The following is a 16,570-nucleotide window of genomic DNA, read 5'->3' as shown; positions in this document are numbered from 1 at the left end:
GTTATTCTTACTTTGTGTGACCTATCTCCTGAAAGGTCAAAGGTGTCAGATGATAGAGGTTTACCGTGTCGGGTCAGTTCAGTCTCCAGTCAATCATGTTTTTAGCGACGATTTCAGACCTTAATATTTAAAGTACAGTTGTTTGTATTTAATATTTTTATAAGATGCCTGGAATTTTATCGAGAGTCTTGCTGAAGCCGTCAAATATCAATGTGACGTCAGGCACGTGGAAACGTAACCGGTAGGTACACACTGTTCTGGGGCACATAGAGTTGTACTATCAGTATCACTGCATGTGCAATATATGGATTTGATTACATTTGATGGAAACATGGTTTGAATGTATAGTCAGGTAGGGCATTATGGGCATAAGGATTTACATGCGTTAACTGAAACAAAAGTTATTCATATATATATATATATATATATATATATATATATATATATATATATATATATATATATATATATATATATATATATATATATATATATAATAACACAAAATTACTTCAAGTACAAAGTGAATTTGTTACTTAAGTTTCATGCATCCTACAATCATCAGACAGATGAAGTGAAAGTAATACTAGCTCAACACTCTTATATATATAACATTTAACATTTTAACATTTTATTAGTACTCAACATACACTATCAGAGAGTGTTGTAAGGTACAGTACTCTTAGTACAAAGTGGAAAAAATTACATAATTACATTACTGAATTGCATCGTGAATGCAATAAATGCAACAATGAACATACCGGTACATGAGTAAACAACTTTGCAAAGTATCTAATTACCAACTTGGGCAGAGTCACTGGAGGAAGCAATTGTATTTTCAGGAAAACTGCTAATGGTAATGTATTGTAACTCATGATATTGATGATGACAGCTTTTCTCTTGTAAACATCAGTGAGTCCGTCATCTGTAATTTCACAACTATTGTATAAATGTTTTCTTTCCTTGGTAAAATTAGTACAAGAAAAAACTAGATGCCATTCATCATCTAACTCATTCATATTACATCTACGACAAATTCTCTCATGTAAGGGAATTTTAGGAGATTTTTTCCTACCTAGCTCAATTTCTAAATTGTGGTCACTAACACGAAACTTTGTAAGACAACGCCTCAGGCTGAAGTCAGAAATGTTATGCAAATAATTTTCCATGGTAAAGTTTGATTAAACACTCTGTAAGTACGTAATTTATTACCATTACCAGTCTTTCTTTCATCATTATAAAGTTGACTCATCCAGGAGTCAATGTAATCTTTCTCCAATTTCTTACGTACACATTTGAAAAGCTGAAACTTTGATTTTACAGAAAAAGATTTGAAGACATTTCTCTGATAACAACTACCTGTAATTCTAGTAATGAAGTTAATCCAACTTGAATCACATTTGATATTTTCATTAAAAGCTTTCTTAAGAATGTGGTTTTCTGAAAGGCATGTAAGTCTGAACCAATATTTCAATACTGAAATGGTGAAAGGATACGTAATGGAAACCTTCCAATCTCTCCTCTAATTGCAGCAAGAGGAGTGCGTTTGCTAACTCCCAAAACAAATCTGTAATATGAAGTACACAATTTTTCAAGAAAATTATCATCACTTGAAATTTCACTTGCCCAAATCTCTGATCCATATGAGAGTATAGGGACAATCAGTGTGTCAAATAATTTATGCAGAGAGCAGGAGTAACCATTTTTTCTTCTAAAATGGATTTTCTAATACTGAATAAAGCCTTCACTGCTTTTTTCCTTAAATTTAATTGGTTATTTTTAAACTTGCCATTTGGAGTAAAAACTGTACCTAAATAAGTGAATTCTTTGACTTGTTTTATGTTTTGATCATGCAATTTGAAAGCTTTATTCTTGATCAAGCAGTTACTTTTGTTGAAAATCATTGTACTAGTTTTGGAGATATTTACACTGAGACCCCACTGTTGACAGTATGAATCAAGCTTATTTAGGCAATTTTGAAGACCTCCTGCAGTTTTTGAAACAATTACAATTACAACAACAATTACAGAGCTATTGCTATATCAAGTTGTATTTCAAAATTATTTACTTATATAAACGACTAATTAGTTATCTTGAAATTAACAAGCTCATCTCACCATGTCAGTTTGGTTTTAGAAAGAACAGGAGAACTTCAGACTGAATGTTTCTGCTGAAAACAGCTGTTACCAAAACTGTGTATGTAATGCAAGTAGGAAGAAAAAATCGGGAAATTTCTTATATGCAGCTTTTATTGACTTCAGAGAGGCATTTGATAGTGTTTGGAGAAAAGGGCTGCTTTTACAGTTACTGTCACTGGTAATTTTTACAACATCATTAAGACTATGTATGAAAATGTCACATATAAAATAAAATTGCCTTCGAGTCTTTCTCAAAGCTTTACAACTTCCTGTGGTGTTAGGCAGGGATGTAATCTATCACCAACATTGTTTGATATTTTTGTAAATGATTGCCTGATATTTTTGGAGAAGTTTCTGATTACCCCATTGACATTGATGGTGTCAAATTAAACTGTATTCTGTATATATATATATATATATATATATATATATATATATATATATATATATATATATATATATATGATCTGGATGTACCATTCTATTTATAGGTGGCGTTAAAATTTGATAGACAATATTTGTTTTGGTGGGGACATTTTGAAACCAACCATGAGCATTTGTTTAAGAGCGTAGATTAGCTCTCAGAGTTGGTTTCAAAATGTCGCCACCAAAACAAATATTATCTATCAAATTTTAACACCACCTATAAGTAGGATGGTATGTCCCGATCATACATTTATAAGAGTGTTGAGCTAGTATTACTTTCACTTCATCTGTCTGATGATTGTAGGATGTATGAAATTTAAGTAACAGATACCATTACTTTGTACTTGAAGTAATTTTGTGTTATTATTTATAATGCTCTGCTTTAGCATCGAGCACTGTAATTTCCCATGAGAACATCTGTATACTTCGACATATATATATATATATATATATATATATATATATATATATATATATATATATATATATATATATATATATATATATATATATATATATATAAGTATACATGTCCTCTTGGGAAATTATAGTGCTCTATGCTAAAAGCAGGGTGTTATAAATAATAACACAAATTATGTCAAGTACAAAGTAATTTAATATCTGATATCTGTTACTTAAATTAAGTTTCATGCATCCAGCAATCACCATGATCAGTTCTGTCTGATGATTGCAGGATGCATGAAACTTAAGTAACATATGTCATTACTTTGTACTTTGTGTAATTTCAAAAATTAAAAAGATGTAATTTGTGTTATATATATATATATATATAGAGAGAGAGAGAGAGAGAGAGAGAGAGAGACAGACAGACAGACAGACAGAGACAGACAGAGAGAGACACACAGAGAGACACACACAGAGACACACACAGAGAGAGATACAAGTAGATGGATAAATATTTATCACATTGATTTATTAATTAAAGCAAACATTACTACATTGTATATCATAATATCCAGGCTTCAACCGTTCAGGGCATTTCAGCGGAAGCGAGATGATACAGGAAGGGGAAAGGGATTTACACCAAGAGACAAAGTTGGAATGGGTGAAATGACAGACAGGAAGAAACAAGCTGAAATAGTCAAAGCGAAATTTAACAAAAAAGACAGTTTAGAACATATTGAAGTTGAATATGCAGAACAAGTCACGGTGCCCTTCAGGAGACTTATACGACCATTCTTCTTTGCAGTCGGGGTAAGGTTTTTATACTTTTTTCAGTGGCAAGAATTTGTTTTTGCTTGCATGTCAATAGTAATAATGAAAGATGCCTCTGAAGAAAAGAACATTTTTAAAAAGTGTCTTTTCCATGATGCAAACATTTCACTGTTCACTTCTGCATTTCTTAATATACAGTCTCTTAATTAGATAAAGGGAGATGTCACACAAATGTTTTTAAAGCTTTAACACACAAATCTTGGTCTTACAATTTCTTTATTAATTGTTTGATACAAATTTTTGTTTAAAGTAATGTCAACAGCTTGAAGGTTGTATCCAAGGAAAGTCATGAAGATTTTGTTAACTCTCAGTTCACAGGTTGTACATTTGGTGCAGCAACTATCTGGCAGTATGAGGAGATGAGACGTTCCCTTTTCAATCGTGTCTTTGGCTCTTCAAGCAGTGACTTATTCACAGTACCAAAGTTTGGTAGTTTCAGACAAAAAGTAGGTTTTTTCAGCATCATCTGTATTGTTTACATGGTCATCTCAGCTTATCAACAACAGAAGCTTATAAAGTCCATTTATTTGAACTGATGGACAGACATTCTGTTGTTGATGCAATAGATGGTTTCTCTCAAATTTTATTTGGGATTAAAATTACAGCCCTATAACCTAATCCTGTCATGAACCATATGCAGTCTTTCCACAACCAGTCCAGAAAGGCCCATTGTGTAAGGTATGAACTACTGCATGGACAGGGCTTGATACAGTTTGGTGTCAGAAGTTGTCACACTTTTTACATCATTGAAAAGTGAAGAACCTTCTGAACTTGGAAAAATTGAAGATTTTAAAATTGTAATTAAGTGCTATTTGATGTGCTAAGTCAGAAATATTACTTCAAAACAGAGAACCTTTCGATGTTTTCATTTCTCGTTTGATTCAACCGTGACCGTGATTCAACATGTAAAATGGAGAACTTTTGAACATTCTCATTTCCTGTTTCATTACACATTCTTTGTCAGGTTGCAGCGTGCAGGTCATGTTTTCAGGAACAGAAACACTGTCAATTTGTTTCCCGACAGTTTTGATTGCGACGTGAAGTTATCTATGTCATTATACAACATGAACTTGTACTGCACAGTCTGCATAGTTAATGTTTTTAATAATAGTTTTTAATAATAGTTCAGAACATAAGTATTAAGTAACCTAGGAATTGAGATAACACATATACTTTCAATATCTCCCATTATGATTACATCAATGTACTGATAGTTAACCTCAGTAAACCGATGGCAGTCAGTCAGACTCTTGTAGTGACTTATGATCATAACAACACCGCTTATAACCTTTCAGTTTAGGAATTCTGTCACCAGTGTACAACAGTTAAATATTTTCACTTTTTGCAAAGGCAAAACAGAGCTACCAAAACTGTTTTGTGCAGACATTGATATGTCAACATGGCTGACTCACTTATGGTTACTGTGCATAAATATATGCAAATTTTCAATGACCAAATATCCTGTAGAGTTCTGCTTTTCTGTTATAAATGATACAGGTGTCATACAGTTTCACAAACTGCACTAAAATGACACCAGATAACCTAATGACCTCTGACCTCTGATGACTTTGACAGGTCAATAAATGGTGGAATCAGCTATCTGATGGCAGGAAAGTGGCATTGGCCATCACAGCGGCCAATGTCATGGTGTTTTTGGCATGGCGAGTACCAGCATTCCAGAATACCATGTTGAAATGGTTCACTTCAAATCCTGCATCAAGTAAGTCTTCCATCTTATGTACACAAACATACACACACTCACTAACACAAAATGGGTACAATTAAAAATGTCTAATTCTTTTATCTTGATACTTTTAAGGTAGTTATGATGTCACAAAGTAATATGACTTGCCAGCTGAGTTTAGGATTGACAGCAATGAGTACAAAGATAGTATTATTTACATACAAAGCATATTCAAATATTTAAATATTGATATCTCCACATTTGTAACATTGTTCACAGTGAATGTTGTGTTTTGATTCACCTCATATTTAATATCATTGATTTCTCTGATTCTCATATTTACACTTATGTTATTCTTGTATTTACAGAAGCTATATGTTGGCCGATGTTGTTCTCAACGTTCAGCCACTACTCTCTATGGCATATACTTATAAATATGTATGTTTTATGGAGCTTTGCTGATACTGCTGGTAAACTGTTTGGAAAGGAGCAATTTTTAGCAATGTATTTATCAACAGGTAAGATGTTTGTATATTTCTGACATCAATTATATCAACGACTGTTTACTTTCAAAGAATGAATTTGACAAGCATGATACTTATATCTACATCTCACATTGTCAATTCAACATGTTGTTCAGCATTTTTACCATTAATTCTTAACATGATAGAAGAAAGATAATGTCATCAGCAGTTGTCATGGTATTGTACTGCCAATACTGACAGCGTAAAATCTCTTCATTGAGTGTCAGCCTTTAAGCCTTTCACCAACATGGTTTGTCTCTAATCCATTATTATCAATGGTGATTGTGGAATTGGGATGAACAGCTGAAATGTTCCACAGTCTATGAAAAATCAAGAAAGAAATTTATTTTACTCTAAATATAAGAAGATTTGATAACAGTTGTATCCAAGAAAACCCCAGTAATTGACAATATCGACTACTCGTTTTGTAATTTTGAATCCTTTTTCAGGGGTTTGGGCATCTCTGGCTAGTTATGTTAATAAGATAGCAATAGGAAGGTACAACCCATCTCTTGGCGCTGTAAGTATGAAGATGTGTTTTTTTAATCTTAGCAAAATTAATAAGTATATTTACAGAAGACTTATACATTAAGTAATACCATACCATGTAACAGGATAATGAGGCTACCTTGTGAAATCACAACGTTATACAATATTTTCTGAAATACTTTTGCTGTGTGTTCTGTTTTATTTCAGTCAGCAGCAATCATGGCTGTACTAGGAACAGTGTGTACAAAGTTTCCAGACTCTCAGCTACAAATTATTTTCCTTCCATTTTTTTCATTTTCTGCTGGCACGGTAAGTTTACTAAGGGCAAGCATAGACTATTGTCACATGGCATTTGCCTACAACTTTACTCAGGTGTTTGCAATAGATACTAGCTCACCAAGCAACTTGTCCCAGTTGCAGAGTCCCTCCAGTGTAACTAGCTGTTTATTGACATAAACATACTACATCATGCCATGAGTGAATGACTGACAAATATGCCGTTCATACACAGGCCATTGAAACGGCTCTGAAACGGTTCTGGCCAATAGTGGCACAGAAAGTTATGTGTGGACACTCCGAAGTGGTTCTGAAGCGTTTCAGATTTGAGACGGTTTAGTCGGCCCGACCTGAGCCGTTGTAGGGATTAACTCTATCCGCAAATCGCTGTGTGGACGGACCGAGCCGCTTCAGAGGCGTTTCAAACGCCCTCACGCGACAGGTATTTGTAACATAAACAAACAACAACCAACATACAATATTCACGTTGGTCATGGCTGCCGAACACAGCTCTATACATCTCGTGGAAATAACTGGTCAGACGACCGAATAGGTTTGCTGATCTGAGTCTCGACAGACCAAAGCATTCAAAGAATGCTAAAGAGAACGTGTCGCGACAGCCTCGTGTACAAAAAAATTGCAGAGAGGTTTAAACCGGACAGCAGATCAGTGCCACCGCAAGCTCAAGGCACTGAAGCTAAAATACAAAGAAGTTGTCGACAGCAACAGGCCATGAAGGCGCGACTTTGCACAATTTTTAAATATCGGATATTTACAATCTAGTATCGCAGTTTGACATATCGACGATTTCGGGACTAATATCTATACTAGACGATACTAGAATGAACTGTGGTTGTTCCATGGGAAGCCGCGTCTATGAAATTGCCGATATTTACCGGCGATTTGGGGACTCTAATATCGATACTATGACAGAACCCCATGGACGATACTAGATTCATTCAAATCGCGCGTAAATATCCGATATATATCGGAGATTTCAACACCTTACAGTTCTGGACAAACCCGACTTCCAAGGACTGACTCTAGCTTCGATACTAGACGGTACTAGATTCATTCAAATCGCAGGTAAATATCCGATATATATCGGAGATTTCACCACCTCACAGTTCTGGCCAAACCCGACTTCCAAGGACTGACTCTAGCTTCGATACTAGACGATACTAGATTCATTCAAATCGCAAGTAAATATCCGATATAGGCCTACGGTATGTCGGAGATTTCACCACCTTACAGTTCTTGTGGAACCCGACTACCAAGGACTGACTCTGGCTGCGATACTGGACGATACTGGATTCATTCTAATCGTGCGTAAATATCCGATATATCGGAGATTTCACCACCTTTCAGTTCTGGTCAAACCCGACTTCCAAGGACTGACTCCAGCTACGATACTAGACGATAGTATAGATACAGTAAAATCAAACAGTTTAATCAATTCAATGAATTATAGGAACATAATTTTCAGTGATTTTAATTCACTGTACTAATTTCACAATAAAACGAATCAACGAGCTGATATGGATTTTTTGGTGATGTTGAATATTATTGAAAAAGAGAGCTAAATTTCAGTGTTCATGTTTGATAAAACCTGAAACTAACGACACCGAACGCCAGCCTGTACAACACCGTGTGTGTACAAAGCACCGGCAGTCAATTGTAACACAGTACACATCGGTCGACCTGAAATTTGACACTGTGATCGACGTAGCGTTTCAAAAGTACGAAAAGTGAGACCAAGTAATTTTAGATTTGATCTAAAACCTCCCAAAACCAACAGACAAAGTCCTATACTCTTACGCAGAAAATCAAAGTTTTCAAGCGTCGACTTTCTCTTCCGCGATGCACACAACCATGGCCCCTCCACAAAACGCGATGTCGATCGACTTGAATATTGACATCGTGATTGACCATGGATTGATTAACATGGCGTTTCAAAGTATGAAAAATGAGACTCAGTAACTTTGGACGCTTTAGATTTGATCAAAAACCTACCAAACCCATCAGACAAGGCCCTACTCTTACGCAGAAAACAAAGCTCTCAAGCGTCGACTTTCTCTTCCGCGTTTGAGCGAAACAAAAGTCGGCTTCATTCGGAAATGGTCGGCTATTCGCGGGCATAACGTAATTGTACGTTAGTCCAATTTTCGGCTTTACCCGATGTGAACGTCGGAATTTCGAATAATTCGGCCTGTGATCGGGCAAGTAAGGTTGACCTCGAGAGCGATTCCCAGTACAACACGTTCCCGATTGCGGTACTACAGTGATAGGAACAAGTTCACCGCGTAAATTGCTAGACTACATGATGTAGCCACATCGGCACTTCTGACATATTATCTCCGGCTTGCAAGGCCATCAAAAAAATCAAAATATTATTATCGAAACCAAAATTTCCGGGCCAGAGAGCGAAACAGTGCTGAAAAGTAGCCAGCCAAAATACGAAAGTAGCCGGTCAATTTGAAAATGAACACGCTGCAATCAGTTTTTGTTTTTAAAATACAAACTTATTTTACACTGACATTCAACAAAACTGGATAAAGTGCTGTTCAAGATACCTTGCCAATGTTATGCTGCCGCCGCCGCGATACGACGTCCCCACTCCAACCTCGGCTTCCTTCTTCACCTATAATTTACATTTCTCCGCCTGGGCAAATTTCTACTGAAAACCCTGCGATACTAGATTCTGTCAAATCGCGCGTAAATATCCGATATACATACATCAGAGATTTCACCACCTTAAAAGTTCTGGTCAAACCCGACTTCCAAGGACTGACTCTTGCTTTTATACTAGACAATACTAGATTCTGTCAAATCGCGCTAAATATCCGATATTTATCGGAGATTTCAGCCCTTTATAGATCTAGCTAAGCCAATCTAACTTCGATACTGTATAGTCTAGTAGCCGTAAATATCGGATATCATATAAAGTGCAATGTCGCGGTGTCCCCCCAACAAACGGAGCGGCAAAGACAGAATACCGATGCCTTTCTTCGAATAACTGTCTCAGATCCTTGGTAATCGGCCATCTGTCAATCCCAGTAGAAACGCCAACAGAATACCTGTTAGCTATGCTAAACGTTATTCTGAAAAACAACACATTCAAATTTAACAACGAATTCTACAACAAACATGTTGGTGCGCACTGCCAATGGGATCGTCACCGTCACCCGAGATTGCCAATCGACATCACGTTTCACGAATTAGAACAGGAAATCATATGTGAACACACAACAAAAATATCACTATGGTGTAGATTCAGAGACGATATTTTCCTAATCTTCTTCATTGGAATGGATCACAACTCCACAAATTTATAACAGTAATTTAAAAGATGCATCCTTCTTTCAAATTTTCATATGAAAGTTCTTCACACGAAATAACATATCTTAACCTAGGCATTTACAAAGGTCAACGATACAACAACGAAAACATGATACTAGACACTAGAACGCACACAAAACCAGCAGATACATTCCAGTTCTTACACAGAAAATCATGTCATCCAAAATCAACCTTCAAGGGCCTAATCAAAGGCGAAATATTAAGGTACATGAGGACATGTAACAACGAGAGGACTTTAACAACAAAGTCAAAACATTTAATGAAAAATTGCTACAACGAGGATATTCACAACAAGAAATATCGAACATCAATGCGGAAACAAATTACGCAACACGAAGAACACATTTAAATCACAAAAAAACACATGCAACAACACTAATAAAGTGATATTTTCTACCACACATAGTCCACATATCAAAACAAAAGACATCAAACAAGCACTCCTGAAGAACTAGGAAGAAATAGAAAAAGATCAAACGCTAAATAATTTATTCACGATGAAACTGATCATCGCATACAAAAGAAATCCAAACATTGGCGACAAGCTCATAAATGTACAAGTACATAATCTTACAGAAAAGACCGAACAAAATGAAACACAATCAACTGACTCGAATATAAATATTCTAGCCTCCTTACTGGACGAACAAAACACTGACAATGATTAAGCCACAAACAGTGAAACAAAAATCCAAGGGGAGAAAATATCAAAAAGCGACTGAGGAAGAGACCACACACTGGTTTTGAAACGTAGCGTCAAAGGATCACACTGTCATTCGACATCTAGATTACGGCTACGCCTCGCCATGGCTTATATCTACACCAATAGCCAAACGCACAAAATAAAACATGAACACAGAGAACGAAAAATAGTGTAGGTGAAACATGGAGCCGTTTTCCCTTTATTACAGTTCTGAACGCATCAAACGCAAGGATAAATCGGTTGGTCTGCATTCAGATCATTAAAGCGACGATGACTCGGTTTGGACCGCATATGCAGCAGGTAAAAAAACAGAAGACAAGCAGTACGACGTCGTTCATTTCAGCCATCTTATTACCATGCCGTATGCTTGGTCATACACACCTTTTGAACTCGAGAGGGCGCATTAAGACGTCTTAAACACCAAAACAATGGCTTAATTTTGTGAGTATGGACGCAAGCGGACTCAAACTATTAATCCCCTGTGTTTACAAATCACAAATAGTGTTGCAGAAGCGTTTCAATTTTTACCTGTCTGAACGTAGCAAAAGACCTCAGGCTTATGATCTTATGATGCAATTGGCTTATCACAAGAACCAATCTTATTATAGTGGTGTTGTTATCTTGGTATGATCTGAAATTAGCATGGGCATGAGAAAATGATCAGGAAACTAGATCAGACACAAATGTACCGTATCACTCATACTACATAGAATAGTGGTGAATCTGCCTCCTCCAGGGACCAATTCCTCTATGTTCCATGGATACAGGTTTTTCAGCCCCACTCAACCAAGTTGATAATTTAGTCAAACTTGAAAAATAAGAGTCGCTTCCCTACACACACCCAGTTCTAATTGTTTTGCTTGTGTTGTAACTGTCAACAACTCCAAAATACCTTTTCAAATTTATGGCTTTGGTAGCTTGTAGCAATTCTAGACTTTCTTGTCACATTGGGCGAATTAAGCAGGTATGAAATATGATTTTTTAGCTCGTATTTGGTTATACTATATAAATACGAAAAAGAGCTTATATGGTGAGAGTCGGTGGCGTCTGTATGTCTATATGTATGTATGTGGGTATTTAAATGCGGATGTATGTCCGTCACACGCAAAAGCTCCCATACCGCCAAAGCTACCATCTCAGTATTTGGTGTACAGGTAGATGCAGGGGATGAGATGTGACGATGTTCAAATGAACATGTCAGTGTCAAAAATGTGCAAATGAGGTAAGAAAAAGGGAAATCCTGCAAATGTGTGCAGGAGCAGTGGCATGCCAATGACTGAAACAGGCTACTCCACTGACCTTGAGTCATTTCCTGTCATTGTTTATGAACTGTTAGATATTAACAGACCTGCGCAAACTAAGAGGGACTAGCTGTTTCTGCTATGCATGTATCTAAAGTTGACCTCCAGTACCTAAAGTTTCAGACCTTATTTACTTTTGTCATTCTTGTTTTTCTGGTTTAAATATTTCTGGTTGTACTGTGCAGAAATCATTGTCATAACATCAACGTAGAATTTCTTGCACTGAACAGATAGAAACAACATTTATTGTTGATCTTTGGTACCCATACTGGTATGTACCAATTCTGATCAAATGTGAGCGACACCGTATCATTGTGGTATTTTTACCATTTGTGAAACTACTAGTATTTCTTTTCTTTCAGGGTATGATGGCAATTGTGGGAATAGAAACTGCTGGTGTTTTATTGAGGTGGACCTTTTTTGATCATGCTGGACATCTGGCAGGAATTTTGTTGGGATGGTGAGATCCTTTGATTTATCTAGTATTGAAATTGTTGAAATTCAACACACTTGAACATTGCTACTCATTTCATCACTTGTAGGAAGCTATGCTTAAGGTAGTATGCGCCTTGAAAATGAAAGACTTAAAATTTTGCTCAAACTTTTCTCAAGAAACTTTCGAACATTCTCTTACTTAAGCAAGAATGAAAATCAGGGGTCACTGTGCAAAATTTGATACTAGAGAGACATATTACTGAAGATTTCCTGATATTTGAAATTCAAAATGGCCATCCTTCCTGTGTTAACTCTATGGGAACAAATAAAATTTTCGATTTTCGAAAAATTTAGATGGTGAAAACTTTTCTTTTATTATGAGCTTTAATATTAAAATAAGCCCCCACAAGTGGTAGGTCAGAAGAGAATTGATAAACTGGAAAGCCCAAATTTCTGTCCCAGAGGCGCGTTCAACTTTAAATTATATATGATCAGACTGCATCCAATGGACCTTGGACTGCTATGGATATGCATAGAGAGCAATTATTATATACAACATTTACTAACATACACTATACAGCTGAGTCTTACCCATGCTACTGTGTAAGCCCCTCTTCTACTGTCAGAGGGTATTTAAAAATGTTGCACTTCAGTGTACGTGTATAAGCCCCTCCCATTCTTTCAGAGGGTTTTTGAAAATGTTGTACATCAGCATATAAGCCCATACTATGTCCAATGATACGGATTGGCTGAATACACGAGGACTTTGTCAAAAATTTCTTCCTTTATTCCAAGAATGAATTCAAGCTGCATCAAGGGGTTGTGTAATAAGATGGATTTGGAACAGTGATGAAAAATACTCAGTTTTTCTAAGAAATCATCATTGAGTTCCACTGTCTCTTGGTATTGTTGTCAATCAGTGTACTTGTGTTATGCAAGTTCATGAAATGTTGAAAATAGTCTATCAAATTTTACATCAATTATTTTTGAATGTCATTGAAAATCTGAATGATGTTCAGTAATCATACATAAATTAGCATAAATTAAACATATGTGTCAGAAGAATGTTAGGTTGCTGAATTATAATTCCCAAATAACAACAGTTTTGTATTGCCAAATATTCGGTAGGCGCTTACACTCATATGGTACATACATACATACATACATACATACATACATACATACATACATACATGTACATGTATATACATACATACATACATGCTACACCACAGCATACCACAAATATAAACCAACAATGCGCAAACAAACGCCCTCTGTCAAACAAGCTAAGATAAACACACACATACACTGAATGACAGATGCTGAGTGTCCCTACAGACACTGACAAATCATGGTGATCATACCTGCCATTTTCATTGATAGAATACAGACTGTACTTTTATTAAATTTTTCACCAGACTGATGTTCATACTTAATATTTTTCCCTTCTTCCTATCCCATCAAGGTACTATGCCAACTATGGACACAAACAGATCTGGGGAAATCGAGAACCATTGATGAGATTTTGGCATAAACTCCGAGGCTCACCAAAGGAAAGCTAATGATGGACTCTCTGCACTGTCTGGCTGCTTTAACGATGGACTCTCTGCACTGTCTGGCTGCTTTAACAATTCTGTGAAACTTACAAATCATTTTTGATCCACCAAGCATGTCAATTTTGAGTACAGATTTTTGTTATATGTGTGTAAGTGCTTTGAAATTTGTCAACTAGGTTGATTGATTGACAAGCTAAATTATTGATTATATCAGGGGAGCATGTATGCATTGATCTGAAGAGGAAGATGTGAATTTGTGGCCAGGATTATGTTGATATTTTGTCAGCTTACAGAACATCAAAGGTCTTTAAAAAATACTACAGTTCTTTTTATTTAATCTGTGATACTCAGTGTGGGGGAAATTGGTAAAAAAATGAAATTTTTATCAAAAGTGTCATCAGTCGCTTATACTTGCCAATATGAATGATTTTCAATGACAACTTTTTTAAATAGAATAACTGAATTAAAATGAAGGAAGACTCATGTAACAAAATTTGAGTGTTTAAAATTTGTACTTTCACATGTAAAATGTGAGCAGCAACCATGGGCTAAGAGTTTCTGGAAAAACTTTCATCTGGATATACAAGCTAGCTAGTTTGGTCTTATTTTATGCCAGTTACTGTCACAGCAGCAATCTTGGTCTATTTTTATGCCAAATTATTTTCACTGTGCTTTTCTTTCCAATTGGCCCTAGAAGTGGGTGTTTTTTCACTGATCCATTCTCTTATTTCCATGAAATATGAAAACAAAAAGCTTCTTAAATTTCATTTTCATCATGGCAATAGATTCCTGATGAATTATGGAAAAGAAACTGATTTATGCTGATCTTTTGTCATAGATTGTTTATGGTCATCAGATGAATGTATCATGTAATGGAATTAGGTGTGAAAATTAAGGATTTTACACCAGATTTTGAAATAGATCCTCTTTTCAAAATAATGAGCCACTTTAAGCAAGTGAATTCAGCATTTGATGATCCTGTGATCAGTGTCAACACAACTCCAGCTGTTCTACAGAGTGGTTTCCTAGCCTTATGTACTTCAGTTTCCAATTCCTCCAATTGTATCACTCCTCAGAACAATGACATGACAATTCAATATGCTATCCGTATTACAATCAATGTCAAAAACAACATAGCACCAACATTAACTTTACTCCATAATGACTATTAAAACTTCCATTCCCAACATATTTCCCTTGAAACTTGGCAAGATTTGACAATATTTATATTTTTGTCTTAATTTTTCTTTACTATTATTTTGTGTTCACATCTTATTTTAGAGTCTATGTATTTCAGGCTGGCTGTAAAAAATGAATAGATAGTCTATTTTCTCAGTTGATTTAGTCTATTTTCTCAGTTGATTTGTCATAGACCATAAAAAAGGTCTATGATTTACTGAAATATTTCACTTTTTGAAATCAGGGACATTTAATCATGAAGTATGCTCTCACTATAATGAAGCGTGGTGTTTTGGAAATTTCATCCATATGGATTTTTGGCACTTAGTTTCTTATTTTTTTGGGAAAAGATAAATTTATTCCAACAAAGTGGTGAATAAAACAATCTACAAAACTGTGAATGTGTCTAGCAAATGAACAAACTTGCAATGCAACTTGTCAGACAAAAATCATCATTTCACTTAAAAGAAGAGAAAGAGAATATCAAATAAGAAAGCCATATCATCATAAAAATGCATTCAGGACACCACATTCAAATGGTTTCTTCAACAAAACTGTTGGTCATATAGCGCCCTCAGTGTCAGAATCAAAGAGTTGTCTGCACACCTTTCACCACAATCAAATCTGCAACTTTTCAGGGAAAATGGACATATCGGTACATGACGTCATTCAACTGTAATGTGTCAGGATGGATAGAATTTCATCTTGTAATGAACAAGTTGAGACGTAAACTGTATGTCAGAAATCATTACATGGTCATCATTAGATACGGATAAGCACTTATGTTGGACATTGAGCAATGTGTAGTGGAACCAAAAATAAAAATTTCTGTGAACAGTTTATGACTTTGCTTTACATTATTACGTTTAAAATAACTTAAGAACAGATTAGTAGAATAGTAGTATACAGCAGTTTTCAAAAGTTTACTAGACACCGAGTTCGTAAGGAGGCACCGTGGCCCAGTGGTTAGGGTAACGAATTCACTGTCAGAGGGTGGTGAGTTCGAGACCCGGTTCAAGGCCCGGTAGGTCCAGAGTAACAGACTCACTGTCGGAGGATGGTGAGTTCGAGACCCCAGCACGGTGTTGTGCCCTTGAGCAAGGCACTTTACTCCTCAGTGCTCCATTGGGGGTTAGTGGTGTGTTGAATTGACCCTTCATGACCCTTTCTAGATTTTCAGAAGATCGCCCTCTATCTTTCTTAAGGCCCTCTGACACAAAGGTCAAGAAACTTCTTGGTAAAACAATTAAAAGGTTAAAG

At 35.9% G+C, this 16,570-nt stretch overlaps 1 protein-coding gene across 2 annotated transcripts; it reads left to right on the top strand.

The window, feature by feature from the left end:
- Positions 1–23: 23 nt before the first annotated feature.
- LOC139119496 (presenilin-associated rhomboid-like protein, mitochondrial) lies at positions 24–16,150 on the top strand. Of its 2 annotated transcripts, XM_070683354.1 has the most exons (10): positions 32–241; positions 3,545–3,779; positions 4,112–4,246; positions 5,376–5,520; positions 5,853–6,002; positions 6,458–6,528; positions 6,705–6,806; positions 12,500–12,597; positions 14,041–14,171; positions 14,205–14,305. In XM_070683354.1, the coding sequence occupies exons 1-9, from the start codon at positions 165–167 to the stop codon at positions 14,135–14,137; spliced, it is 1,110 nt and encodes a 369-aa protein (XP_070539455.1). In that variant the 5' UTR covers positions 32–164; the 3' UTR covers positions 14,138–14,171; positions 14,205–14,305. The 2 variants fall into 2 exon arrangements, with proteins under 2 accessions (XP_070539454.1, XP_070539455.1); XM_070683353.1 differs by having other exon boundaries at positions 24–241; positions 14,041–16,150.
- Positions 16,151–16,570: the final 420 nt, after the last annotated feature.

This window comes from Ptychodera flava, chromosome 19, assembly GCF_041260155.1.
Source record: "Ptychodera flava strain L36383 chromosome 19, AS_Pfla_20210202, whole genome shotgun sequence".
NCBI lineage: Eukaryota > Metazoa > Hemichordata > Enteropneusta > Ptychoderidae > Ptychodera > Ptychodera flava.
The sequence above is the reverse complement of the archived record's forward strand: the minus strand, read 5'-3'. Positions and strand labels throughout refer to the sequence as shown.